General features: G+C 47.0%; 1 protein-coding gene and 1 non-coding gene across 6 annotated transcripts in view; one reads left to right on the top strand and one right to left on the bottom strand.

Annotated features, from left to right (window-relative positions):
* Positions 1 to 367: 367 nt before the first annotated feature.
* Positions 368 to 22,051, bottom strand: part of PRUNE1 (prune exopolyphosphatase 1) — a 28,211-nt gene continuing 6,527 nt past the window's right edge. For 2 of the 5 annotated variants that reach the window (XM_003259204.4, XM_030824597.1), the window contains exons 2-8: positions 18,732 to 18,824; positions 17,967 to 18,169; positions 11,167 to 11,351; positions 10,267 to 10,425; positions 8,618 to 8,712; positions 6,700 to 6,858; positions 368 to 2,256 (exon numbers count right to left, since the gene is read on the bottom strand). In XM_003259204.4, the coding sequence (XP_003259252.1) occupies positions 1,828 to 2,256; positions 6,700 to 6,858; positions 8,618 to 8,712; positions 10,267 to 10,425; positions 11,167 to 11,351; positions 17,967 to 18,169; positions 18,732 to 18,824 (1,323 nt within the window). In that variant the 3' untranslated portion in view covers positions 368 to 1,827. Of the gene's footprint in view, positions 2,257 to 6,699; positions 6,859 to 8,617; positions 8,713 to 10,266; positions 10,426 to 11,166; positions 11,352 to 17,966; positions 18,170 to 18,731; positions 18,825 to 22,051 lie in introns of those variants that run through there. The other 3 variants (XM_030824596.1, XM_012511086.2, XM_030824598.1) reach the window with 3 other exon arrangements.
* Positions 13,426 to 13,532, top strand: LOC115837705. Its single transcript, XR_004032765.1, has one exon. It is a non-coding gene; the product is annotated as a U6 spliceosomal RNA (small nuclear RNA).

Genomic DNA, 22,051 nt, shown 5'->3' on the forward strand with positions numbered 1-22,051 from the left:
TCACAGAGAAAGGCCTGAATACACTTGTAAAAAAAGACAGTAAGACCCCCAAACAGGAAAAAATTATTTAATACTATAACAAAATGCAAAATAAAGTACCCAAGTTACGAAACATAAATTCCTTTGGTTCATGATCACACCACTATTTTTTTTTTTTTTTTGAGACGGAGTCTTGCCCTGTCGCCCAGGCTGGAGTACAGTGGCGCGATCTTGGCTCACTGCAAGCTCCACCCGCTGGGTTCACGCCATTCTCCTGCCTCAGCCTCCCGAGTAGCTGGGAATACAGGCGCCCGCCACTACGCCCGGCTAATTTTTTGTATATTTAGTAGAGACAGGGTTTCACCGTGTTAGCCAGGATGGTCTCGATCTCCTGACCTCGTGATCCGCCCACCTCGGCCTCCCAAAGTGCTGGGATTATAGGCGTGAGCCACCACGCCCGGCCGCACACCACTATTTTTACCTTCCACATAGCTACAGATATCACACCCTCAAAGTGAAGTCAGACTGTCTCCCTCATACTGAAGATGTCATGCCAAAACCATCACATACCCCACTGTTCAGTGAAACTGTTGGCAACTTACATGGAACAGAGCTGTGGGGTAGGAAAAAGGGGAAAGGGTTGGGTTAAAAAAAAATGGGGAGACTCTACACATGCAGAACAAGTCAGTGGGAGGGAGCTCTCTGCTGGGTCAACACGCCATGAACCACACCCCTATTCATGCTACATGAGGCTGAGTCCTTGCTACAACCACACAGAAATACAGACAATCAAGTGAACCTGAGCACCCCCAGGGATAACAGAAGAAAAATACAAAGAAGCAGAGGAGAGAAAGAATGGCAGCAAGAGGCAGATCACAGAATACCAGGGAACACCTAGTCCAAACCCTGTTTTACAGATGGGGAAAGTGAGACCTGGAGTAGTGAAGTGTCCTGCCAAAATACATAGTTTATGGGAGCATTAGAACTCCATGCTTCCTTTTAATATGAGCAAGGAGAAAAAGAGATTGATAAGAAATTGATAAGCCTGCTAAGGCAGGAGGCCTCTCATTCCAGTTCTGCTGTCTTTTTGGAAGAGTGCCTATGAGGTCATTAAGGCCTTTCTGGGTGTTTTCTTGATTCTCAAGAATCAGGGTTCTGGGTGGCTCTGGGACAGAGGGATCCAAAGAAACAGCTAGGCCACCTGATCAGGACAGAAGACAATGGCCTCTAATCTGTTCCCAAACTAGATCTGAAACAGTCACAATAAGCTCAGAATAGAAATTCAGCCATCTCTGAATCAAACACCATCACCTAAATGGTGGCAGAAAGAAAAGTCACTGAGCTGGAAATCTGCTGTAGGCTGAAAACTGGAATAAGTTTCCAAAGTGCACTCTTTTCTCTCTAGCTTGAGGCAGGTATTCAATAAACACTTGGATGAACAAGTGAATAAATGAATACATGGAGACCATCGATGAATGTTCAGTTCCATGACAGATATTGGTTCTGTTCAAGATCTATGCCAAGGACACTTTTGGGGTCTAAATTCTTTTTTAGTCCCACTGTGCTGGGACTGCAGATATGTCACATCGTGCCCCTGGCAAATAAAAGAGAGAGGTGCAGATTTAAATAATAAAATGTGTCTGATTGGTAGAGATTAGGGGGAAAGGGTGGAAAGCCATTCTTAAAGCAGCTGCTTTCTTTCACTTTTTTTCTCCTCTCAGTTTTATGAGAACAGTATACCAGATCCTGGAGCAATGAAGACAGAATTGCTGAATCTCCAAACATCTCAAAACATGCATTTGAAGTGAGTCAGGTAGCCTCACCCACTACCTCCTCGCCTCTCAACAGTCACTTCTTGGACAGGCAGGCTGTGGTAGACTGTGACAGTGAGATCTGACTGCACTTCTCGAAGATGGCCTCAGCAGATAGTTTAGGCAGCCCCTGATCTAGAGGGCACTCATCCACCAGGCTGTTCATGGGCGTGGGGGGCAGCGGAGGGTCCTCCTCATCTTGACTCAGTCCAGAAATCAGGGAGTTACTTGCCCTGTCCAATTCCTTGTCCACCTGCTCCCTGGACACATCTGCTGTCTCAGGCTGTCCTGAAGGGATCTTCATGGAGTCAAAATATGCTGACAGGGCTTCCTGGAGGAGGGGCAGAAGTTTCTTTCGAGAAACCTGGGTGTTGCCTTGAAGATAGGCATGGAGGTTAGGGTGGATGCTTGAGGCAGGGGTAAGCTTCAGGGGTGGAGAGTGGGAGCGTTCCAGGACTCCACAGATCTGAAGAGCAGACAATAACAGGGAAATTATACACAACTTGCTGTAGCAAAGTGCTGAGCTTCTAAGTGAGAGGCTTCCTCTACAGAAGAGGAAGCTTTTAAAAAGTAAGTCAGCTGGGCAGGGCACGGTGGCTCACGCCTGTAATCCCAGCACTTTGGGAGGCCGAGGTGGGCGGATCATGAGGTCAGAAGATCGAGACCATCCTGGCTAACACAGTGAAACCCCGTCTCTACTAAAAATACAAAAAATTAGCCGGGCGTGGTGGCGGGTGCCTGTAGTCCCAGCCACTCGGGAGGCTGAGGCAGGAGAATGGCGTGAACCCGGGAGGTGGAGCTTGCAGTGAGCAGATATCACACCACTGCACTCCAGTCTGGGCGATAGAGCGAGACTCTGTCTCAAAAAAAAAAAAAAAAAAAAAAGTAAGTCGGCTGTGCGCGGTGGCTCACGCCTGTAATCCCAGCACTTTGGGAGGCTGAAGTGGGTGGATCACCTGAGGTCGGGAGTTTGAGAACAGCCTGACCATCATGGAGAAACCCCATCTCTACTAAAAATACAAAATTAGCCGGGCGTGATGGCGCTTGCCTGTAATCCCAGCTACTCAGGAGGCTGAGGCAGGAGAATCACTTGAACCTGGGAGACAGAGGTTGCAGTGGGCCAAGATGGTGCCACTGCACTCCAGCCTGGGCAACAAGAGCGAAACTCTGTCTCAAAAAAAAAAAAAAAGTAAGTTATCCTTGAGGCCAGGCACAGTGGCTCACGCCTGTAATCCCAGCACTTTGGGAGGCCAAGGTGGGCGGATCACCTGAGGTCAGGAATTCGAGAACAGCCTTGTCAACATGCTGAAACCCTGTCTCTACTAAAAATACAAAAATTAGCCAGACATGGTGGTGCACACCTGTAATCCCAGCTACTTGGGAGGCTGAGATAGGAGAATCATTTGAACCTGGGAGGTAGAGGTTGCAGTGAGCCGAGATCTCACCATTGCACTCCAGTCTGGGCAATAAAGCAAGACAAAAAAAAAAAGTAAGTTATCCAGGGTTCGGTTTTATTGTTTGCAACAGAAGGAACACTAATATACACAGTATTTTTTTTTTTTTTTTTTTGAGACGGAGTCTTGCTCTGTCACCCAGGCTGGAGTGCAGTGGTGCAATCTTGGTTCACTACAACCTCTGCCTCCCTGGTTCAAGTGAATCTCCTGCCTCAGCCTCCCATGTAGCTGGGACTACAGGTATGTGTCACCAAGCCTGGCTAATGTTTGTATTTTTAGTGGAGACAGGGTTACACCATGTTAGCCAGGCTGGTCTCGAACTCCTGCCCTCAGGTGATCTGCTCTCGCCTTGGCCTCCCAAAGTGCTAAGATTACAGGCATGAGCCACCGCGCCTGGCCCACAGTATTTTATTTTAGTATTTTGTATTTTTTATTTAATAGAATAGGGATGGGGTCTTGCTATGTTGCCCAGGCTGTCTCAAAATCCTGGTCTCAAGCAATCCTTCTGCTTCAGCCTCCCAAAGTGCTGGGATTCATACATAGTGTTTTATTTATTTTATTTTACTTTAATTTTTTTTTTTTTTTTTTGAGATGGATTCTTGCTCTGTTACCCAGGCTAGAGTACAGTGGTGCGATCTTAGCTCACTGCAACCTTCGCCTCCCAGGTTCAAGCAATTCTCTTGCTTCAGCCTCCTGAGTAGCTGGGATTACAAGCACCTGCCATCATGCCCAGCTAATTTTTGTATTTTTAGTAGAGATGGGGTTTCGCCATATTGGCCAGGCTGGTCTCGAACTCCTGAACTCAGGTGATCTGCCCAGCTCAGCCTCCCAAAGTGCTGGGATTACAAGCATGAGCTACCATACCCAGCCATACACAGTATTTTAAAAACAGAGCAAACACTTTAGATTGTATATTTCATTTTATTATTAAAGTAACTAACGCTAAGTAAGATGGTTGTGAGTAAAATCACGTAGATGATGGCAGTTAAACCAGGACCCAGGAACCCCAGCTTCTAATCTAGTGTTGTTTCCAAGTGTATAAATGTGCTCAAGAACTTGAACTAGGATGGGACTAGAATTTATCTAGAGCCCAGAAGAGGGATGGAGGAAGAAAGAATGAATTGAACAAAATAAGATTGGTATCACTATTACCCTCACTTACATGCAGGGAAACTGAGGCTTAGATGATCAGGTAACTTGCCTAAGGTCATAATTTGCATGAAGCAAAACTGACACTGAGCCCAGAGCTGTCACCAAAGCCAGTGTTCTAAGTCAATATATTATACTACCCCTAACATAGGAGAAAGAGAGATGGTAGAGTAGACTGTGAGAAAAGGACTCCTGGCTGGGCGTAGTGGCCCACACCTGCAATTCCAGAACTTTGGGAAGCTGAGGCTGGTGGATCACTTGAGTCCAGGAGTTCGAGACCAGCCTGGGCAACATAGTGAGACCCTGTCCCTACAAAAAATACAAAAAAAAATTAGCCGGCCATGGTGGTGTGCCTGTAGCCGCAGCTACTTGGGAGGCTGGGAGGATTGCTTGAACCCGGGAGGCAGAGGTTGCAGTGAGCTGAGATCGTGCCATTGCACCACTCCAGCCTGGGCAACAGAGCGAGACATCTCAAAAAAAAAAAAAAAAAAAAAAAAACAGAGAGAAGGACTCCTGTTTCCAAGCATAGGGGCAGCGTAGACAATGGAAGAGTCATTAGAAATCCACACAGCTTTAAAAGAGCAGCACAGAGGGGAGAAGATTCAGGAACGTGGAAGAGGTACTTCTAATGGCCAAAGCACCCTTTTCTTCATGACAGGATTACTAAGAGCCACTATTTACAAAGTGCTTACTCTGCTCCAGAAGTTTGCTTTACACATGATATTACGTTTAATGATCATAGCAGAATTAGCAGTAGGTACTATTCTGCCATTTCCAGATGCAGAAGTCAACTGACTTGCCTTAGCTCAAAGAGTGAGTAAGAGGCAAACCTAGAACAGAAAAGCACATCTACCTGACTTTAAAAACTGCAGTTCTTGGCCAGGTGCAGTGGCTCAGGCTTGTAATTCCAGAACTTTGGAAGGCCAAAGTGGGTGGATCACTTGAGGTCAAGAGTTCGAGACCAGCCTGGCTAACATGGTGAAACCCCGTCTCTACTAAAAATACAAAAATTAGTCGGGCATGGTGGTAGGCGCCCGTAGTCCCAGCTACAGGCAGAGGTGGGAGAACTCCTGAACCTGGGAGGTGGCAGTTGCAGTGAGCCAAGATCACACCACTATACTCAAGCCTGGGCGACAGAGTGAGACTCCGTCTTAAAAAACAAACAGACAAAACTGCAGTTCTTTTCATAATGACAAACTACCTTACACTGAATGAAATCAGATTTGCTTCCTGGGGAGAAGGCAAAGGCAAAGGGGGGCGGGAAAGGACAGACATACCTTCTATGCGAGCAAAGGATTATCTGGCTGTATTCTGTCTTTAGCAGTCCCCACAGAGCCTAGGCAACCCTCAGAATCCCTGAACTGCCTTAAGCCCACCTTTTTTTTTTTTTTTTTTTGGAGACGGAGTCTTGCTCTGTTGGCAGGATGGAGTACAGTGGCACAATCTGGGCTCACTGCAACCCCTGCCTCCCGGGGTTCAAGAGATTCTCCTGCCTCAGGCTCCTGAGTAGCTGGGACTATAGGCACGCACCACCACACCCAGCTAATTTCTGTATTTTTAAAAGAGATGGGGTTTTGGCCGGGCACGGTGGCTCACGCTTGTAATCCCAGCACTTTGGGAGGCCGAGGCGGGTGGATCACGAGGTCAGGAGATCGAGACCACGGTGAAACCCCATCTCTACTAAAAATACAAAAAAATTAGCCAGGCGTGGTGGCGGGCACCTGTAGTCCCAGCTACTCAGAGAGGCTGAGGCAGGAGAATGGTGTGAACCCGGGAGGCGGAGCTTGCAGTGAGCCGAGATTGCTCCACTGCACCCCAGCCTGGGCAACAGCGCGAGACTCTTGTCTCAAAAAAAAAAAAAAAAAAAAAATACTTTCCAGCTCAAGCAATCCTTCTGCATCAGCCTCCCGAGTTGCTGGGACTACAGGCATGTGCCACTGTCCCTAGCTCAAGAAGGGAATTTTAACTCCAGATTTATAACATTTCCTTCTAACAAAATTTCTTTCAAGTTCTCTCAAAGTAGGAATTGAATCTCTAGTTCTCTTTGGAATTCCCCCTTTCTCAACAATGCTATGATTAAGCATGTTCATTAAAAAAAAAGAATAAAAAAAGGATATTCATATAGAGAGAGAATGGGAAAAAGCAGAAAGGGGAGGAAACAGGTCCAGAAACAGGTCAAGGGACCTCGTGTAAGTACATTAATATAAGAACCTAAGAGAGGTCCTTATAGGACAGCTGTAGAGCACAGAGGTACATACAGGCAGACTCTGTAAGGCTCTTAGGTTGCAGAAGGGACACAGACTCACCGTTGTTCGGAGTGCCACATGGGGACAGAAAACAGCCAACTGCCGCACTGGCTCATTGTGAGTGTTGAAAAAGATAGTCATGGCAACCAGGACATCATAGCTGTGAGCCTGGCAGAAAGCATGGAGATCTGCAAGGAGGTTAGACCTCTGCAGAAAGGCCTGAAAGGGAAGAAATGGAGAGGGATGAAGGACTTTCTCATCATCATCAATAAAACATCCTTGGGCCAGGCACGGTTGCTCATGCCTACAATCCTAGCACTTTGGGAGGCCGAGGCGGGTCATCACTTGAGGTCAGGAGTTCAAGACCAGCCTAGCCAACATGGTGAAACCCTGCCTCTGGTAAAAATACAAAAATTAGCCGGGCATGGGGGCATATGCCTGTAATCCCAGCTGCTCAGGAGGCTGAGGCAGGAGAATTGCTTGAACCAGGGAGGCGGAGGTTGCAGTGAGCTGAGATTGCGCCATTGCACTCCAGCCTGGGGGACGAGAGCGAAACTCCGTCTCAAAAAACGAAAACAAAACAAAACAAAACAAAAAATTAGCTGGGCATGCTGGCACGCACCAGTAATCCCAGCTACTAGGGAGGCTGAGGCAGGAGAATTACTTGAACCCGGGAGGCAGAGGTTGCAGTGAGCTGAGATCACGCCACTCCACTCCAGCCTGGGCAGCAGAATAAGACTCAGGCTCAAAACAAACAAACAAACAAACAAACAAATAAACAAACATAACTGCTAGAGGTTTTTTAAGCATAGGAGATAGTACTTCAGTTAGGGTGGTCAGGAAAAACCTCCCAAAACAAGAGACATCTGAGCTGAGTACCTGAATGTTAAGAAGGAGCCAGCTTGGCCGGGCGCGGTGGCTCACGCTTGTAATCCCAGCACTTTGGGAGGCCAAGGCGGGTGGATCACGAGGTCAGGAGATCGAGACCATGGTGAAACCCCGTCTCTACTAAAAATACAAAAAATTAGCCGGGCGTGGTGGCGGGCGCCTGTAGTCCCAGCTACTTGGAGAGGCTGAGGCAGGAGAATGGCGTGAACCCAGGAGGCGGAGCTTGCAGTGAGCCGAGATTGCGCCACTGCACTCCAGCCTGGGCGACAGAGCGGGACTCCGTCTCAAAAAAAAAAAAAAAAAAGAAGGAGCCAGCTTTACAAAAAAAAAAAGCTCAGCTGGGAATGAGCTTAATGTTCTGAGGAACAGAAAATAAACCAGTGTGGCTGCAGTACTGTAGAACAGGAGTGGAGCTGGAATGAGACGAGGCCAGAGAAAAAGACAAGGGCCAGATCAAGCATGGCCCTGTAAACCACAGTAAGTCCTCTAGATTTTATTAAAAATACAATGAGGCCGGGCACGGTGGCTCATGCCTGTAATCCCAGAACTTCGGAGGCCAAGGGGAGAACTGCTTGAGGCCAGGAGTTTGAGACCAGCCTGGGCAACATAGTGAGATCCCATCTACACATATACACACACACACACACACACACACACACACACACTAGTTAGGTGTGGTGGTGGGCACCTGTGGACCCAGCTACTCGGGAGGTTAAGGTGGGAGGATTGCTTGAGCCTGGAAGGTTAAGGCTGCAGTGAGCCATGATGGTACCACTGTACTCCAGCCTGGCAACAAAGCATGACTCCCTCAAAAAAAAAAAAAAAAAAAAAAATTAAAAAAGACCACTCTGGTTGCTGCAGGGAGAATGGTTTGTAGGGCTGCAAAAGCAGAGGCAGGGAAACCAGTACTGAGGCTAATATAGCAGTGCAGTGAGAGATGCTGGACTCTGGTGGTCACAGTGGAGGTGGAGACAAAGACAGACACAAGATACATTTTGGAGGTGAGCCAGGAATGAGGTGCAAGGCCACATGCATAACATGCATAACCAAAGGCTTTCTCTCCCCACCCACAGCCACAACTTGCTCTTACCTGCAAATCCATATATATTGCACTAATGGCCACCTTGACGCCTTGTCTATAGATAGTCTTCTGGTCCTTTCTCAGCATCTGCTCAGTGGTCAGTCCTAGAAAGCAGATGAGAGACTAGGGGTCAAACAAGGGAGGCCAGGGTCCCAAGACTAAGAAGGCAAGGACAGCCAGATGGGTCAAGGAAGGAAAAACAGCCTCTCTTTGGGGCAATGAATGGGGGAGATAATTGAAAATGTAATCATAGCCGGGTGTGGTGACTCAGGCCTATAATCCCAGCACTTTGGGAGGCTGAGGTGGGCAGATCACCTGAGGTCGGGAGTTTGGGACCAGCCAGGCCAACATGATGAAACTCTGTCTCTACTAAAAATACAAAGAATTAGCTGGGTGTGGTGGCGGGCGCCTGTAATCCCAGCTACTCAGGAGGCTGAAGCAGGAGAATCACTTGAACCTGGACTCCGTCTCAAAAAAAAAAAAAAAAAAGAAAGAAAATGTAATCACATAATCAAAAGCCATCTTAAATAACTGGTGACAATAAGTATCTTTAGAGCAAGGAACTTTGGAGAGAAGGGCCAAACCCAGAACAGAGGCTTTTACTTTTTAATTTTTCCCTCTTCCTATACTGTTTACATGTGAGTTCCTTCTTTCTTTCTTCCTTTTTATGTCAACAGGTGGTAGCTACAAGAATACAGTTTTTTTTGGTTCTCTTCGTCTTTTGTATACTCACAAAATATTTCTTTTGCCTCCCTAACCAATTCTATAGATTCCACTCTGATAAGTTAGTATACTGTCAGCATATTTTATATATATGTCCTATCTTCTCTGAATAGACTAGAACCTATGAGGCTCTTTTTGTTTTTTTTAAGACGGAGTTTCGCTCTTCTTGCCCAAGCTGGAGTACAATGGCACAATCTCGGCTCACTGCAACCTCCGCTTCCCGGGTTCAAGCGATTTTCCTGCCTCAGCCTCCTGAGTAGATGGGATTACAGGCACACACCACCACACCCGGCTAACTTTTCATATTTTTAGTAGAAACGGAGTTTCACCATGTTAGCCAGGCTGGTCTTGAACTCCTGACCTCAGGTGATCCGCCCACCTTGGCCTTCCAAAGTGTTGGGATTACAGGCGTGAGCCACTGCACCCGGCCTTTCTGAGGCTCTTAATACATTCCTCCTCATCCTAACCAAGAGCCAGGATAGAACAATCCAGTAAATGATTGATTATTTCATGCTTAGGCTAATAATGCTACTTCATTTCTTTCTGATATAAAATTTAAATAATTGGCCAGGCGCAGTGGCTCATGCCTGTAATCCCAGCACTTTGGGAGGCCCAGGCGGGCAGATCACCTGAGCTTCAGAGTTCGAGACCAGCCTGGTCAACATAGTGAAACCCGATCTCTGCTAAAAATACAAAAATTAGCTGGGTGTGGTGGTGGGCGCCTGTAATCCCAGCTACTCAGGAGGCTGAGGTAGGAGAATCGCTTGAACCCAGGAGGTCGAGGTTGCAGTGTGCCGAGATTGTGCCACTGCACTCTAGCCTGGGTGACACAGCAAGACTGTCTCAAAAAAAAAAAAAAATAATAATATAATGAACAAGGCTTGCCTTTCTGTTTTCTTATCTGGGAGGTAGAAAAGCCAGCTAACATTTCATACCTGATACATCAAACTTTGCCTTTTGTAGGGAATCGAATATATTATTTCTCTTGGGTAGGTCTGGGAAAAGGGCCTCTAGTTTCTCCACATATTTGCTGTCCTTTGGGGTTGCCTTTCCAATTTTAAGGTCCATGTTGACACAGTCCAGGATGATGGTTCCTGTGGAGAAGGGAGATGGTGGAACTTGAATCCTGTGACCCTCCACACATGACCACCAGAACATATATAACCTTCACACCAAATGGACACACACAAGGAGATTTGTATAGCAAAATCTCTGAAAGCAAAATGAGAAACTGGGATGGACTGTGTCCTCAGACCTCCCAAATCCAAACTAAAATGTAGGAAGGGAAATGGGGAAAAGGTAGAAAGAAAGCCTGAGCATCTCAACCCTTGGAGATTTTACAGCCTAGTCAGACAGAGATATACCTCTTCAGTAGGCCAAATCCCATCAAAGAATCTTCTAAGTTGGAAAAGACAGTCTAGTCCAACTCACTCTCTCTCTCTCTTTTTTTTTTTTTTACAAGTGGAAAAATGAGAACAAGAAAGGTTAAGAGATTTGCTCAAGGTCAGCTCTCTATTTCCTGGAGGAATTGGTATTGAAATCTGCTTCCTGCTTCTTTGGCTAATCCTCCTTCCATCATAAAACGATGCCTACAGGAAGCTTCTTGGTCTGTTGCCCTGCACTTCCTTTCTACTTTCTCCAACAAGTATCTCATAAGCCTTTAAACAGATGCTTAATTGTCCCCCGAAAGAATCCTATCTTTTTTATGAGCTGAATGGATCTGAGAGCATATGGTTAGGCTGGAAGCGTCTAGACTTTTCCACCCTCCCTTCTCAGGGATAGGAATAGAACTACTGAGGTCCCAATCGAGGTCCCAATCCAAAAGCCACCCTTACCATGCAGAAGGGCTGCAGTTTGCCTGTCCAAGATCTCTGGTGCCCCCTGCAGGATTCTCTCGGTCACCAGGGTAGCACAAGACCCCACCAGCTCAACTGAAACATGGCAGGGAGGGCAGTGTTTCGGCTCTATGGGTCGATGGTCTAGCACCTCTGCTACTGCCTCCTCTAGGGCTGTGTCACTTCTGTGGAGGGGAGGGCATGGGAAAAGAGAAAGAAAGATAGGTAGGGACACTCCAGCTGCTTCTAGCCAACCTCTACCCCACCCATCAAGGAAAATGCAGATGTCTTTTTTTTTTTTTTTTTTTTGAGACGGAGTCTCGCTCTGTCACCCACGCTGGAGTGCAGTGGCGCAATCTCGGCTCACTACAAGCTCCGCCTCCCGGGTTCACGCCATTCTCCTGCCTCAGCCTCTCCGAGTATCTGGGACTACAGGGGCCCGCCACCACACCCGGCTAAATTTTTTGTATTTTTAGTAGAGACGGGGTTTCACCGTGGTCTCGATCTCCTGACCTCGTGATCCGCCCGCCTCGGCCTCCCAAAGTGCTGGGATTACAAGCGTAAGCCACTGCGCCCGGCCTAAATGCAGATGTCTTAAGGCAAGCTTTTTTTTTTTTTTTTTTGAGACGGAGTTTCACTCTTGTCGCCCAGGCTAGAGTGCAATGGTGTGTTCTTGGCTCACTGCAACCTCCACATCTCAGGTTCAAGCGATTCTCCTGCCTCAGCCTCCTGAGTAGCTGGGATTACAGGTGCCTGCCAACATGCTCAGCTAATTTTTTTGTATTTTTAGTAGAGATGGGGTTCCGCCACGTTGGCCAGGCTGGTCTTGAACTCCTGACCTCAGGTGATCTGCCAGGCAAGCATTTAAAACTGACCTTTGGTTACTTTTACCTCTGCCTAACTCCTCTCAATTCTTTTTTTACGGAGTCTCACTCTGTTGCCCAGGTTGGAGTGCAATGGCATGATCTCGGCTTCTGGGCTCCTGCAACCTCCACCTCCCGGGTTCAAGTGATTCTCCTGCCTCAGCCTCCTGGGTAACCGGGATTACAAGGCACATGCCACCAAACCCGGCTAATTTTTTTTTTGTATTTTTAGTAGAGACGGGGTTTCACCGTGTTGGTCAGGTGGATCTCGAACTCCTGACCTCGTGATCCGCCCGCCTTGGCCTCCCAAAGAGCTGGGATTACAGGCGTGAGCCACCGCGCCCAGCAATTCTTTTCTTTAATGTTGTAATTGGAGTCATCTTTAAATAGTGTATAAGCAAATTCTGTGAAGCATCTGCTGCAAATATCTTACCCCCACATTTGCTGTCCTTTAGTGTTGCCTTTCCAACCCTACACCCTTGACACCCTTGATACCCAACATCTAAATTTCTCCTTTTTTTTTTTTCTTCTAAAACGGAATCTCGCTCTGTCGCCCAGGCTGGAGTGCAGTGGCACGATCTCGGCTCACTGCAACCTCCGCCTCCCAGGTTCAAACAATTCTCCTGCCTTGGCCTCCCAAGTAGCTGGGAGTACAGGCGCCCGCCACCAGGCCCAGCTAATTTTTGTATTTTTAGTAGAGACGGGGTTTCACCATATTGGCCAGGCTGGTCTCGAACTCTTGACCTCGTGATCTGCCCGCCTCGGCCTCCCAAAGTGCTGGGATTACAGGCATGAGCCACCGCACCCGGCAAATCTCTCCTATTTTTACAACCCACTCAATACTTAGACTCCATGTGGGTCACCAGGTCCTGTGAATTCTATCTTAATTCCTATCCATGCCCTAGTTTCTAACTCTCTGTTACTGCCCCATTCTAGGCTCTCAGTACCTCTCGCTTGGACTATTCCAGTAGTCTCTTAATCAATCACCTGCTTCCAACCAAGAGCCCTCCTGGGTTGTCCTTCACAAAGTGGCCTGAATGATCATTTGAAAAAAGAAAATCTGATTCTTTTAGGACCCAGAATATAATTTAAAATAGTTCCCCACTGCCTAAAATAAAATCCAATCGCCTTAGAAGGGCCTATGAGGCCTCCATAATCTGCCTCCTGCCTGCCCCCTCTGTCTCATCTTTTTCCATGTCCTACTTCTCCCTCAAATTTTATGCTCCAGCTGTGCAAAACAAATTCCATTTCCCCTAGCTCACCATGCTATTTCACACTTGCCTGCATTTGATTCTATTAATTACTCCCTCTGCCTGGAATGCCTTTCCTAACCACCTTCCCTCCTCCCTCCCCATTCACCAAGCAAACACCTAGTCCTCTTTCAAGACTGAGATCAGTGCTCACTTCAGCAGCACATGCGCTAAAATTGGAACGACACAGAGAAGATTGGCATGGCCCCTGAGCAAGGATGACACGCACATTTGTGAATTGTTCCATAAAATATATATATATATATTTAAAATAAAAAATAAAGGCCAGGCACGGTGGCTCACACCTGTAATCCCAGCACTTTGGGAGGCCGAGGTGGGCGGATCACGAGGTCAGGAGATTGAGACTATCCTGGCTAGCACGGTGAAACCCCATCCCTACTAAAAATACAAAAATTAGCCAGGTGTGGTGGTGGGCACACCTGTAGTCCCAGCTACTCGGGAGGCTGAGGCAGGAGAATGGCGTGAACCCGGGAGGCGGAGCTTGCAGTGAGCCGAGATCGCGCCACTGCACTCCAGTCTGGGCGACAGAGTGAGACTACGTCTCTTAAAAAAAAAAAAAAATTAGCCAGGCCGGGCATGGTGGCTCACGCCTGTAATCCCAGCACTTTGGGAGGCTGAGGCGGGCTGATCACTTGAGGCCAGGAGTTCGAGACCAGCCTTGCCAACATGGTGAAACCCCGTCTCTACTAAAAATACAAAAAATTAGCTGGGCGTGGTGGCGCATGCTTGTAATCCCAGCTACTTGGGAGGTTGAGGCAGGAGAATCACTTGAATCTGGGAGGCTCACTGCAGTGAGCCGAGATGGCATCATTGCACTCCAGCCTGGGCAACAAGAACAAAACTCAGTTTCAAAAAAAATTAGCCAGGAATGAGGCTTTTACACAGGAGGCTGAGGCGGGAGGATTCCTTGAACCCAGGAGCTCAAGGTTATGATGATGCTGCTGTACTCCAGCCTAGGAGACAGAGCAAGAGAGACACCATCTCTTAAAAAAAAAAAAAAAGGTGGCGGCACGGTGGCTCACACCTGTAATCCCAGCACTTTGGGAGTCTGAGGCGGGCGGATCACCTGAGGTCAGGAGTTGAAGACCAGCCTGACCAACATGGTGAAGCCCCATCTCTACTAAAAATACACACACACACAAAAAATATCCCGGCGTGGTGGCACATGCCTGTGATCCCAGCTACTTGGAGGCTGAGGCGAGAGAATTACTTGAACCTGGGAGGCGGAGGTTGCAGTGAGCCTAGATTGCGCTATTGCACTCTAGCCTAGGCAACAAGAGCAAAACTCTATCTCAAAAAAAAAAAGAAAAAAAAAAGGAAAGTTTATTACTGAATGAATCCACAGATGGATAATGCTCTCTCAGGCTGCCTTCTGTCAGTATCCTGCTATAACCACAACGTGCTCAAGAAAAAAATATTAGCAGGAGCCAAACAGACTTAGGAAAGTCACATAATCGTGTTGTTTTTTTGGTAGTTTTTTCCAGTAGTAAATTAGGGATGGAATTATTATAAATGTGTACACTTTTTAAACAGACATTATTGAGATATTTATAGATTTAAAAATAAATTTTTTTTGAGACGGAGTTTCGCTCTTGTTGCACAGGCTGGAGTGCGATGGCATGATCTCGGCTCACCGCAACCTCTGGCTCCCGTGTTCAAACAATTCTCCTGCCTCAGCCTCCTGAGTAGCTGGGATTACAGGCATGCACCACCACGCCTGGCTAATTTTGTATTTTTAGTAGAGATGGGCTTTCTCCATGTTGGTCAGGCTGGTCTCAAACTCCTGACCTCAGGCGATTCTGGCCGCCTCAGCCTCCCAAAGTGCTGTGATTATAGGCATGAGCCACCACGCCCAGCCTGGCTAATTTTTTTTTTTTTTTTTTTTTTTGAGACACAGCATCACTCTGTTGCTCAGACTAGAGTGTAGTGGTGCGATCTTGGCTCACTGCAACCTCTGCCTCCCAGGTTCAAGCGATTCTCCTGCCTCAGCCTCCGAGTTGCTGGGACTACAGGCATGAGCCACCACGCCCAGCTATTTTTTTTTTTTTTTTTTTAAGACAGAGTCTCGCTCTGTCGCCCAGGCTGGAGTGCAGTGGTGTGATCTCAGCTCACTACAAGCTCCGCCTCCCGGGTTCATGCCATTCTCCTACCTCAGCCTCCCGAGTAGCTGGGACTACAGGTGCCCGCCACCATGCCCAGTTAATTTTTTGTATTTTTTAGTAGAGACGGGGTTTCACCGTGTTAGCCAGGATGGTCTCCATCTCCTGACCTCGTGATCCGCCCGCCTCAGCCTCCCAAAGTGCTGGGATTACAGGCGTGAGCCACCGTGCCTGGCCTGAGATATTTACATATTCTAACATAATACATTATTCTAAAATCATAAGAGTTTATGTAGAAAAACTTTTGCTAACTTTTTGTGTGCTTTTTATTTTTATTTATTTATTTTTTTTGTAGAGATGGGATCTCACCATCTTCCCCAAGTTGGTCTTGAACTCCTGGGCTCAAGCAACCCTCCTACTTCACCCTCCCAAAGTGCTGGGTTTACAGATGTAAGCCACCACATCTGGCCCTTTTGATAACTTAAAACATTTTTTTTTGGAGACAAGTTCTTGCCCTGTCACTCAGGCTGGAGTACAGTGATGTGATCATGGCTTACTGCAACCTCGATTCCTAGGCTCAAGTGATCCTACCACCTCAGCCTCCTAAGTAGCTGGGACTACAGGCATGCACTACCACACGTGGCAAATTTTTTTATTTTTAGTAGAGACAAGGTCACACTATGTTTATAGATTTTTGTATTTATTATTTTTTTTAGAGAACAGGGTCTTGCTATATTGGTCAGACAGGTCTCCCTAAGTGCTGGGATTACAGGCGTGAGCCACCACACCAGGCCACTAAAAATAGGCCAGGTGTTGTGGCTCACGCCTGTAATCCCACCACTTTGGGAGGCCAAAGCAGGCGGATCATCTGAGGTCAGGAGTTCCAGGCCAGCCTGGCCAACAGAGCAAAACCCTGTCTCTAGTAAAAAATACAAAAATTAGCTGGGCATGGTGGCGTGCACCTGTAATCCCAGCTACTCAGGAGACTGAGGTAGGGAGAATCGCTTGAACCCAAGAGGCAGAGGTTGTTGCAGTGAGCCGAGATCACACCACTGCACTGCAGCCTGGGTGACAGAGCGAGACTCCATCTCAAAAAAAAAAAAAATTAATTAAAATTAAAATTAAAAATAGAGTTGCAGGCCAGGTGTGGTGGCTCACACCTATAATCCAGCACTTAGGGAGGCAGAGGCAGGAAGATAGCGTGAGCCTAGGAATTTGAGATCCACCTGGGCAATATAGCAAGACCCTGTTCTCTAAAAAAAATTTAATAAGTAAGTACAAAAATAAATAATAAGTAAAAAAATAAACAAAAAGAGAATTGCAAACATTTTTCAAAGGTTTCTATTACAATAAATCTTTTTTTTTTTTTGAGACAGGGTCTCCCTCTGTCTTCCAGGCTGGAGCGGAGTGGTGTGATCTTGGCTCACTGCAGATTCGACCTCCTGGGCTCAAGTGATCCTCCCACCTCAACCTCCCGAGTAGCTGGGACCACAGGCATGCACCACCATGCCTAATTTTTAAATTTTTTTGTAAAGACATGGTTTTGCCATGTTGCTCAGGCAGGTCTTGAACTCCTGGAGCTTAATGGATCTGGCTGCCTTGGCCTCCCAAAGTGGTGCTGGGATTACAGGCGTGAGCCATCGCACCCAGCATACAAGATCTTTTTTCTTTTTTTTTTTTTTTTTTGAGACGGAGTCTTGCTCTGTCGCGCAGGCTGGAGTGCAGTGGCGCGATCTCGGCTCACTGCAAGCTCCGCCTCTTGGGTTCACGCCATTCTCCTGCCTCAGCCTCTCCGAGTAGCTGGGACTACAGGCGCCCACCACCACGCCCGGCTAATTTTTTTGTATTTTTAGTAGAGACGGGGTTTCACCGTGGTCTCCATCTCCTGACCTCGTGATCCGCCCGCCTCGGCCTCCCAAAGTGCTGGGATTACAAGCGTGAGCCACCGCACCCAGCCCAGCATACAAGATCTTAAATAATGATACCAAAGGCAGATTTAAATGATTTTTGAGTTATCCGTTAGTTTGAACTCAACATGTTCTATTTCTTTTTATTATAGGGTATGTCTGTATGCCACAGACATACATATAACTGCAGAACTGACAATATTTTGTGTTGTTTTTCTATATCTAATATGACCTATCAATTATGATTAGCCTGTGAGATCCCTGAAAGCAAAAACTCTTTCTTTTTTGAGACGGAGTCTCGCTCTGTCGCTCAGGCTGGAGTGCGGTGGCACGATCTCGGCTCACTGCAACCACCACCTTCCAGGTTCAAGTGATTCTCCCGCCTCAGCCTCCCAAGTAGCTGGGATTACAGGCGCCCGCCACCACGCCCAGCTAATTTTTATATTTTTAGTAGAGACGGGGTTTTGCCATGTTGGCCAGGCTGGTCTCAAAATCCTGACCTCAGGTGATCCGCCTGCCTCGGCCTCCCAAAGTGCTGGGATTACAGGCGTGAGCCACCATGCCCGGCCAGCAAAAACTCTTTCTTCCTCTCTTTATATCTCACTCATCAGAGCCCAGCATGGTACACGATAGGTAGCAATTTAATTTCCTTGTGCTTACTTGGATAAGATATGATGGTCGACAAGGATGAGGGTGAGTTGGCCAGCCTGGTGTAATGCATGGAGGTCAATCTCATCCCGAAAAATCAAGATACTCTCTGGAATATGAACCTTCTGAAGAAAGAAGACAATGTCACCTCGCAGAGGCAGCTCAGAACGTTTTATATTTAAAACTGGCACAAAGACTTCCTCGGTCTCAGTTGTCTAGATAGGAAAGTGAAAAGAAGGTATCACAAGGTTTTATAATGACAGGAAAAAGTAACAAGACTATTGGGACCAAAGGAGACATACTTAGGTAAGTTGCCACCTTTCTCGAAGCCACAAGTACCCAGTCTATAAAAATGAAAGGATGACTTTTGCCCTCCCTCCTTCTTAGCAACAATATGAAAGTCAACAGGGTAACTCATGGTAAATACCTATTTCTAGATGCAATGCTGCAGAGAAGGAATTTTTAGTCCTCAAGAACTAACCTGGGCAGAGGAATACACACTAGATCACTGATACCTATAAGGAACTCAGTAATAAACTGTTTGAATATTGCTTTACGGTTTACAAATCCCTTGAAATATATTTGCTCACATTTTTCCTCATAGCAACACTGCAAAATATCATTTTAGTTTTTATAGATGGTGGCATGAGACTCAGCAAAGTTAAGGGATTTAATTTACCCAATGCTAAATGCTGGTAAGTGGTAGAGCTGGGTCTTGAATCCAGATCTTTTCATTCTGAGGGACTCAGATCCTAGATACTACCTTTTTTTACCCACCTTTGCTAGGTAAAAAGCCAGGGCAAGAGCAGACACCATGGAGTCCAAATCACAGGCTTCATTTCCCAGCACAACATGTAGAGGTCGGGACTCCTGGAGAGAAAGGAAAATGAGAAACTAACAAAAGTATCTCTATTCATTTCCACTTATCTTTTTTTTTTTTTAAATAATACATATATTTTTGAGACAGGTCTTATTCTGTCGCCCAGGCTGGAATGCAGTAGCGTGATCACAACTCCCTGCAGCCTCAACCTCCTGCTAGGCTCCATTGATCCTCCTGAGTAGCTGGAACTACAGGAAAGCGCCACCATGCCCAGCTAATTTTGTATTTTTTGTATAGACGGGATTTTGCCATGTTGCACCGACTGGTCTCAAACTCCTGGGCTCCAGATCCACCTGCCTCGGCCTCCCAAAGTCCTGGGATAACAGGTGTGAGCCACTGTGCCTGGCCTCTCCATCTACCTTATACTCATGTAGGGCTTCACACACTTCCTCTCATTGATCTTCACAGAGGAGGTAGGTCAAATAATCTAATGGGTCCTCATTCCATAGATGGCATAAGTGTTTCAGCTAAGCTTATAGCATTCTACATATATCCAGTTTGTAGCAAAGTGTTCTTTCCTCCTATCTCCTTGAATGTTAACTTACAGAGCAGTAAATAAACTTCTGATTTCTTATCTTCTTTGGGCACTCAAATAGTCAAAAAAGGGGATTTGGGGTAGCTGATATATTCAAGGCATGCTCTTGAGCATATCAACCCTGGTTGATTATTTTCTTCCCATTTTCATAATAGGCAAAAGAATGCTTACACTTCTTTTTTTTTTTTTTTTTTTTTTTGAGATGTAGTTTTGACCAGGTTCTCATGCCTCAGCCTCATGAGTAGCTGGGATTACAGGAATGCGCCACCACACCCAGCTAATTTTGTATTTTTAGTAGAGACGGGGTTTCTTCATGTGGTCAGGCTGGTCTCGAACTCCCAATCTCAGGTGATCCGCCCGCCTCAGCCTCCCAAAGTGCTGGGATTACAGGCATGAGCCACGTCTGGCCGAATGCTTACACTTCTAAATCATGAGAGCAGGTGAAGAGGCTTTGAAAATAAAGGTTAAAAGTAAGATCTAGTCCAGGGCTGGACGTGGTGGCTGGCGCCTGTAATCCCAGCACTTTGAGAGGCTGAGGCGGGCGGATCACCTAAGGTTAGGAGTTTGAGACCAGCCTAACCAATATGATGAAACCCCATCTCTACTAAAAATACAAAAATTAGCCAGGCATGGTGGTATGCGCCTGTAATCCCAGCTACTCAGGAGGCTGAGACAGGAGAATTGGTTCAACCCGGGAGATGGAGGTTGCAGTGAGCCGAGATTGCACCTTTGCACTCCAGCCTGGGCAACAAGAGCAAAACTCCATCTCAAATAAATAAATAAAATAAAATATACTAAAACTAGAGTGCCCAAAATCGGGGTGACAGGGTCTTGGGTTTTGTTTTGTTTTTAAGCATTGATTGAATGTGCCAGGCATTATTCTCAATATTTTTTCATGCATTAATCAATCATCTAATCCTTAACCCAATGAGGCAGGTACTTACATCATTTCATTCCAGGTATAAGCATTCTGCTGGGTGGAATGAGACCAGAAAGCCTATGACTCAGCATATGGCACAATACTTCTGTCTTACCAGCTTACTTTTTTTTTTTAAGACAGGGTCTTACTTTGTTGCCCAGGCTGGAGTGCAGTGGCGCTCTCTTGGCTCACGGCAACCTCCACCTCCTGGGTTTAAGCAATTCTCCTGCACCATCCTCCTGAGTAGCTGGGACTATAGGCATGCGCCATGATGCCCGGCTAGTTTTTGTATTTTTGCTAGAGATGGGGTTTTGCCATGTTGTCCAGGCTGGTCTTGAACTCCTGACCTCCAGTGATCCGCCCACCTCAGCCTCCCAAAATACTGGTATGAGCCACCATGCCCAGCCCACCAGTTTACTTTTGAACTTCTATCTCAGCCTGGTTCTGAGAGAGGATGGGATGAGACAGACAAAATGAGACACACTAAATATAGCAGGGTTTCTCAATTTCAGCATGACTGGTATTTTGGACTAGATAATTCTTTTTCATTTTTTTAACTTTTACTTTTCGAGACAGGGTCTCACTCTGTAACCCAGGCTGGAGTGCATGGCACAATCATGGCTCACTGCAGACTCTACCTCCCAGACTCAGGTGATCCTCCCATCTCAGCCTCCTGAATAGCTGGGACTACAGACACCCACCATCATGCCCGACTAATTTTTTTTTTTTTTTTTGAGCTGGAGTCTCACTCTGTCGCCCAGGCTGTAGTGCAGTGGCGTGATCTCGGCTCACTATAACCTCCACCTCCTGGGTTCAAGAGATTCTCCTGCCTCAGCCTCCTGAGTAGCTGAGATTTACAGGCACGTGCCACCATGCTCGGCTAATTTTTGTATTTTTAGTAGAGACGGGGTTTCACCATGTTGGTCAGGCTGGTCTTGGAACTCCTGACCTTGTGATCCACCCGCCTCAGACTCCCAAAGTGCTGGGATTACAGGTGTGAGCCACCATGCCCGGCCCTTGTTTTTTTTTTTTTTTTGAGATGGAGTCTCACTCTGTCGCCCAGGCTGGAGTGCAGTGGCGCAATCTGGGCTCACTGCAACCTCTGCCTCCTGGGTTCAAGTGATTCTCCCCCTTTAGCCTCCCGAGTAGCTGTAGTAGACTACAGGCATGCGCCACCACACCCAGCTAATTTTTGTATTTTTTAGTAGAGACAGGGTTTCACCATGTTGGCCAGGCTGGTCTTGAACTCCTGACCTCAGGTGATCTGCCTGCCTCAGCTTCCCCAAGTGTTGGGATTACAGGCGTGAGCCACCGCGCCCAGCCAAATTTTTGCATTTTTTATAGAGGTGGGGTTTTACCATGTTGCCCATGCTGGTCTCGAACTCCTGGGCTCAAGTGATACAGCCGCCTCGGCCTCCCAAAATGCTTGTATTACAGGCATGAGCCACCATGCCCAGCCAGATAATTCTTTTTTTTTTTTTTTTGAGATGGAGTCTCACTCTGTCGCCCAGGCTGGAGTGCAGTGGCGCGATCTCGGCTCACTGCAAGCTCCACCTCCCGGGTTCATGCCATTCCCCTGCCTCAGCCTCCCGAGTTGCTGGGACTACAGGTGCCCGCCACCAAGCCCGGCTAATTTTTTTGTATTTTTACTAGAGATGGGATTTCACCCTGTTTAGCCAGGATAGTCTTGATCTGACCTCGTGATCTGCCCGCCTCGGCCTCCCAAAGTGCTGGGATTACAGGTGTGAGGCACCGCACCCAGC

The sequence above is a fragment of the Nomascus leucogenys genome, chromosome 12, assembly GCF_006542625.1.
Source record: "Nomascus leucogenys isolate Asia chromosome 12, Asia_NLE_v1, whole genome shotgun sequence".
Lineage (NCBI taxonomy): Eukaryota > Metazoa > Chordata > Mammalia > Primates > Hylobatidae > Nomascus > Nomascus leucogenys.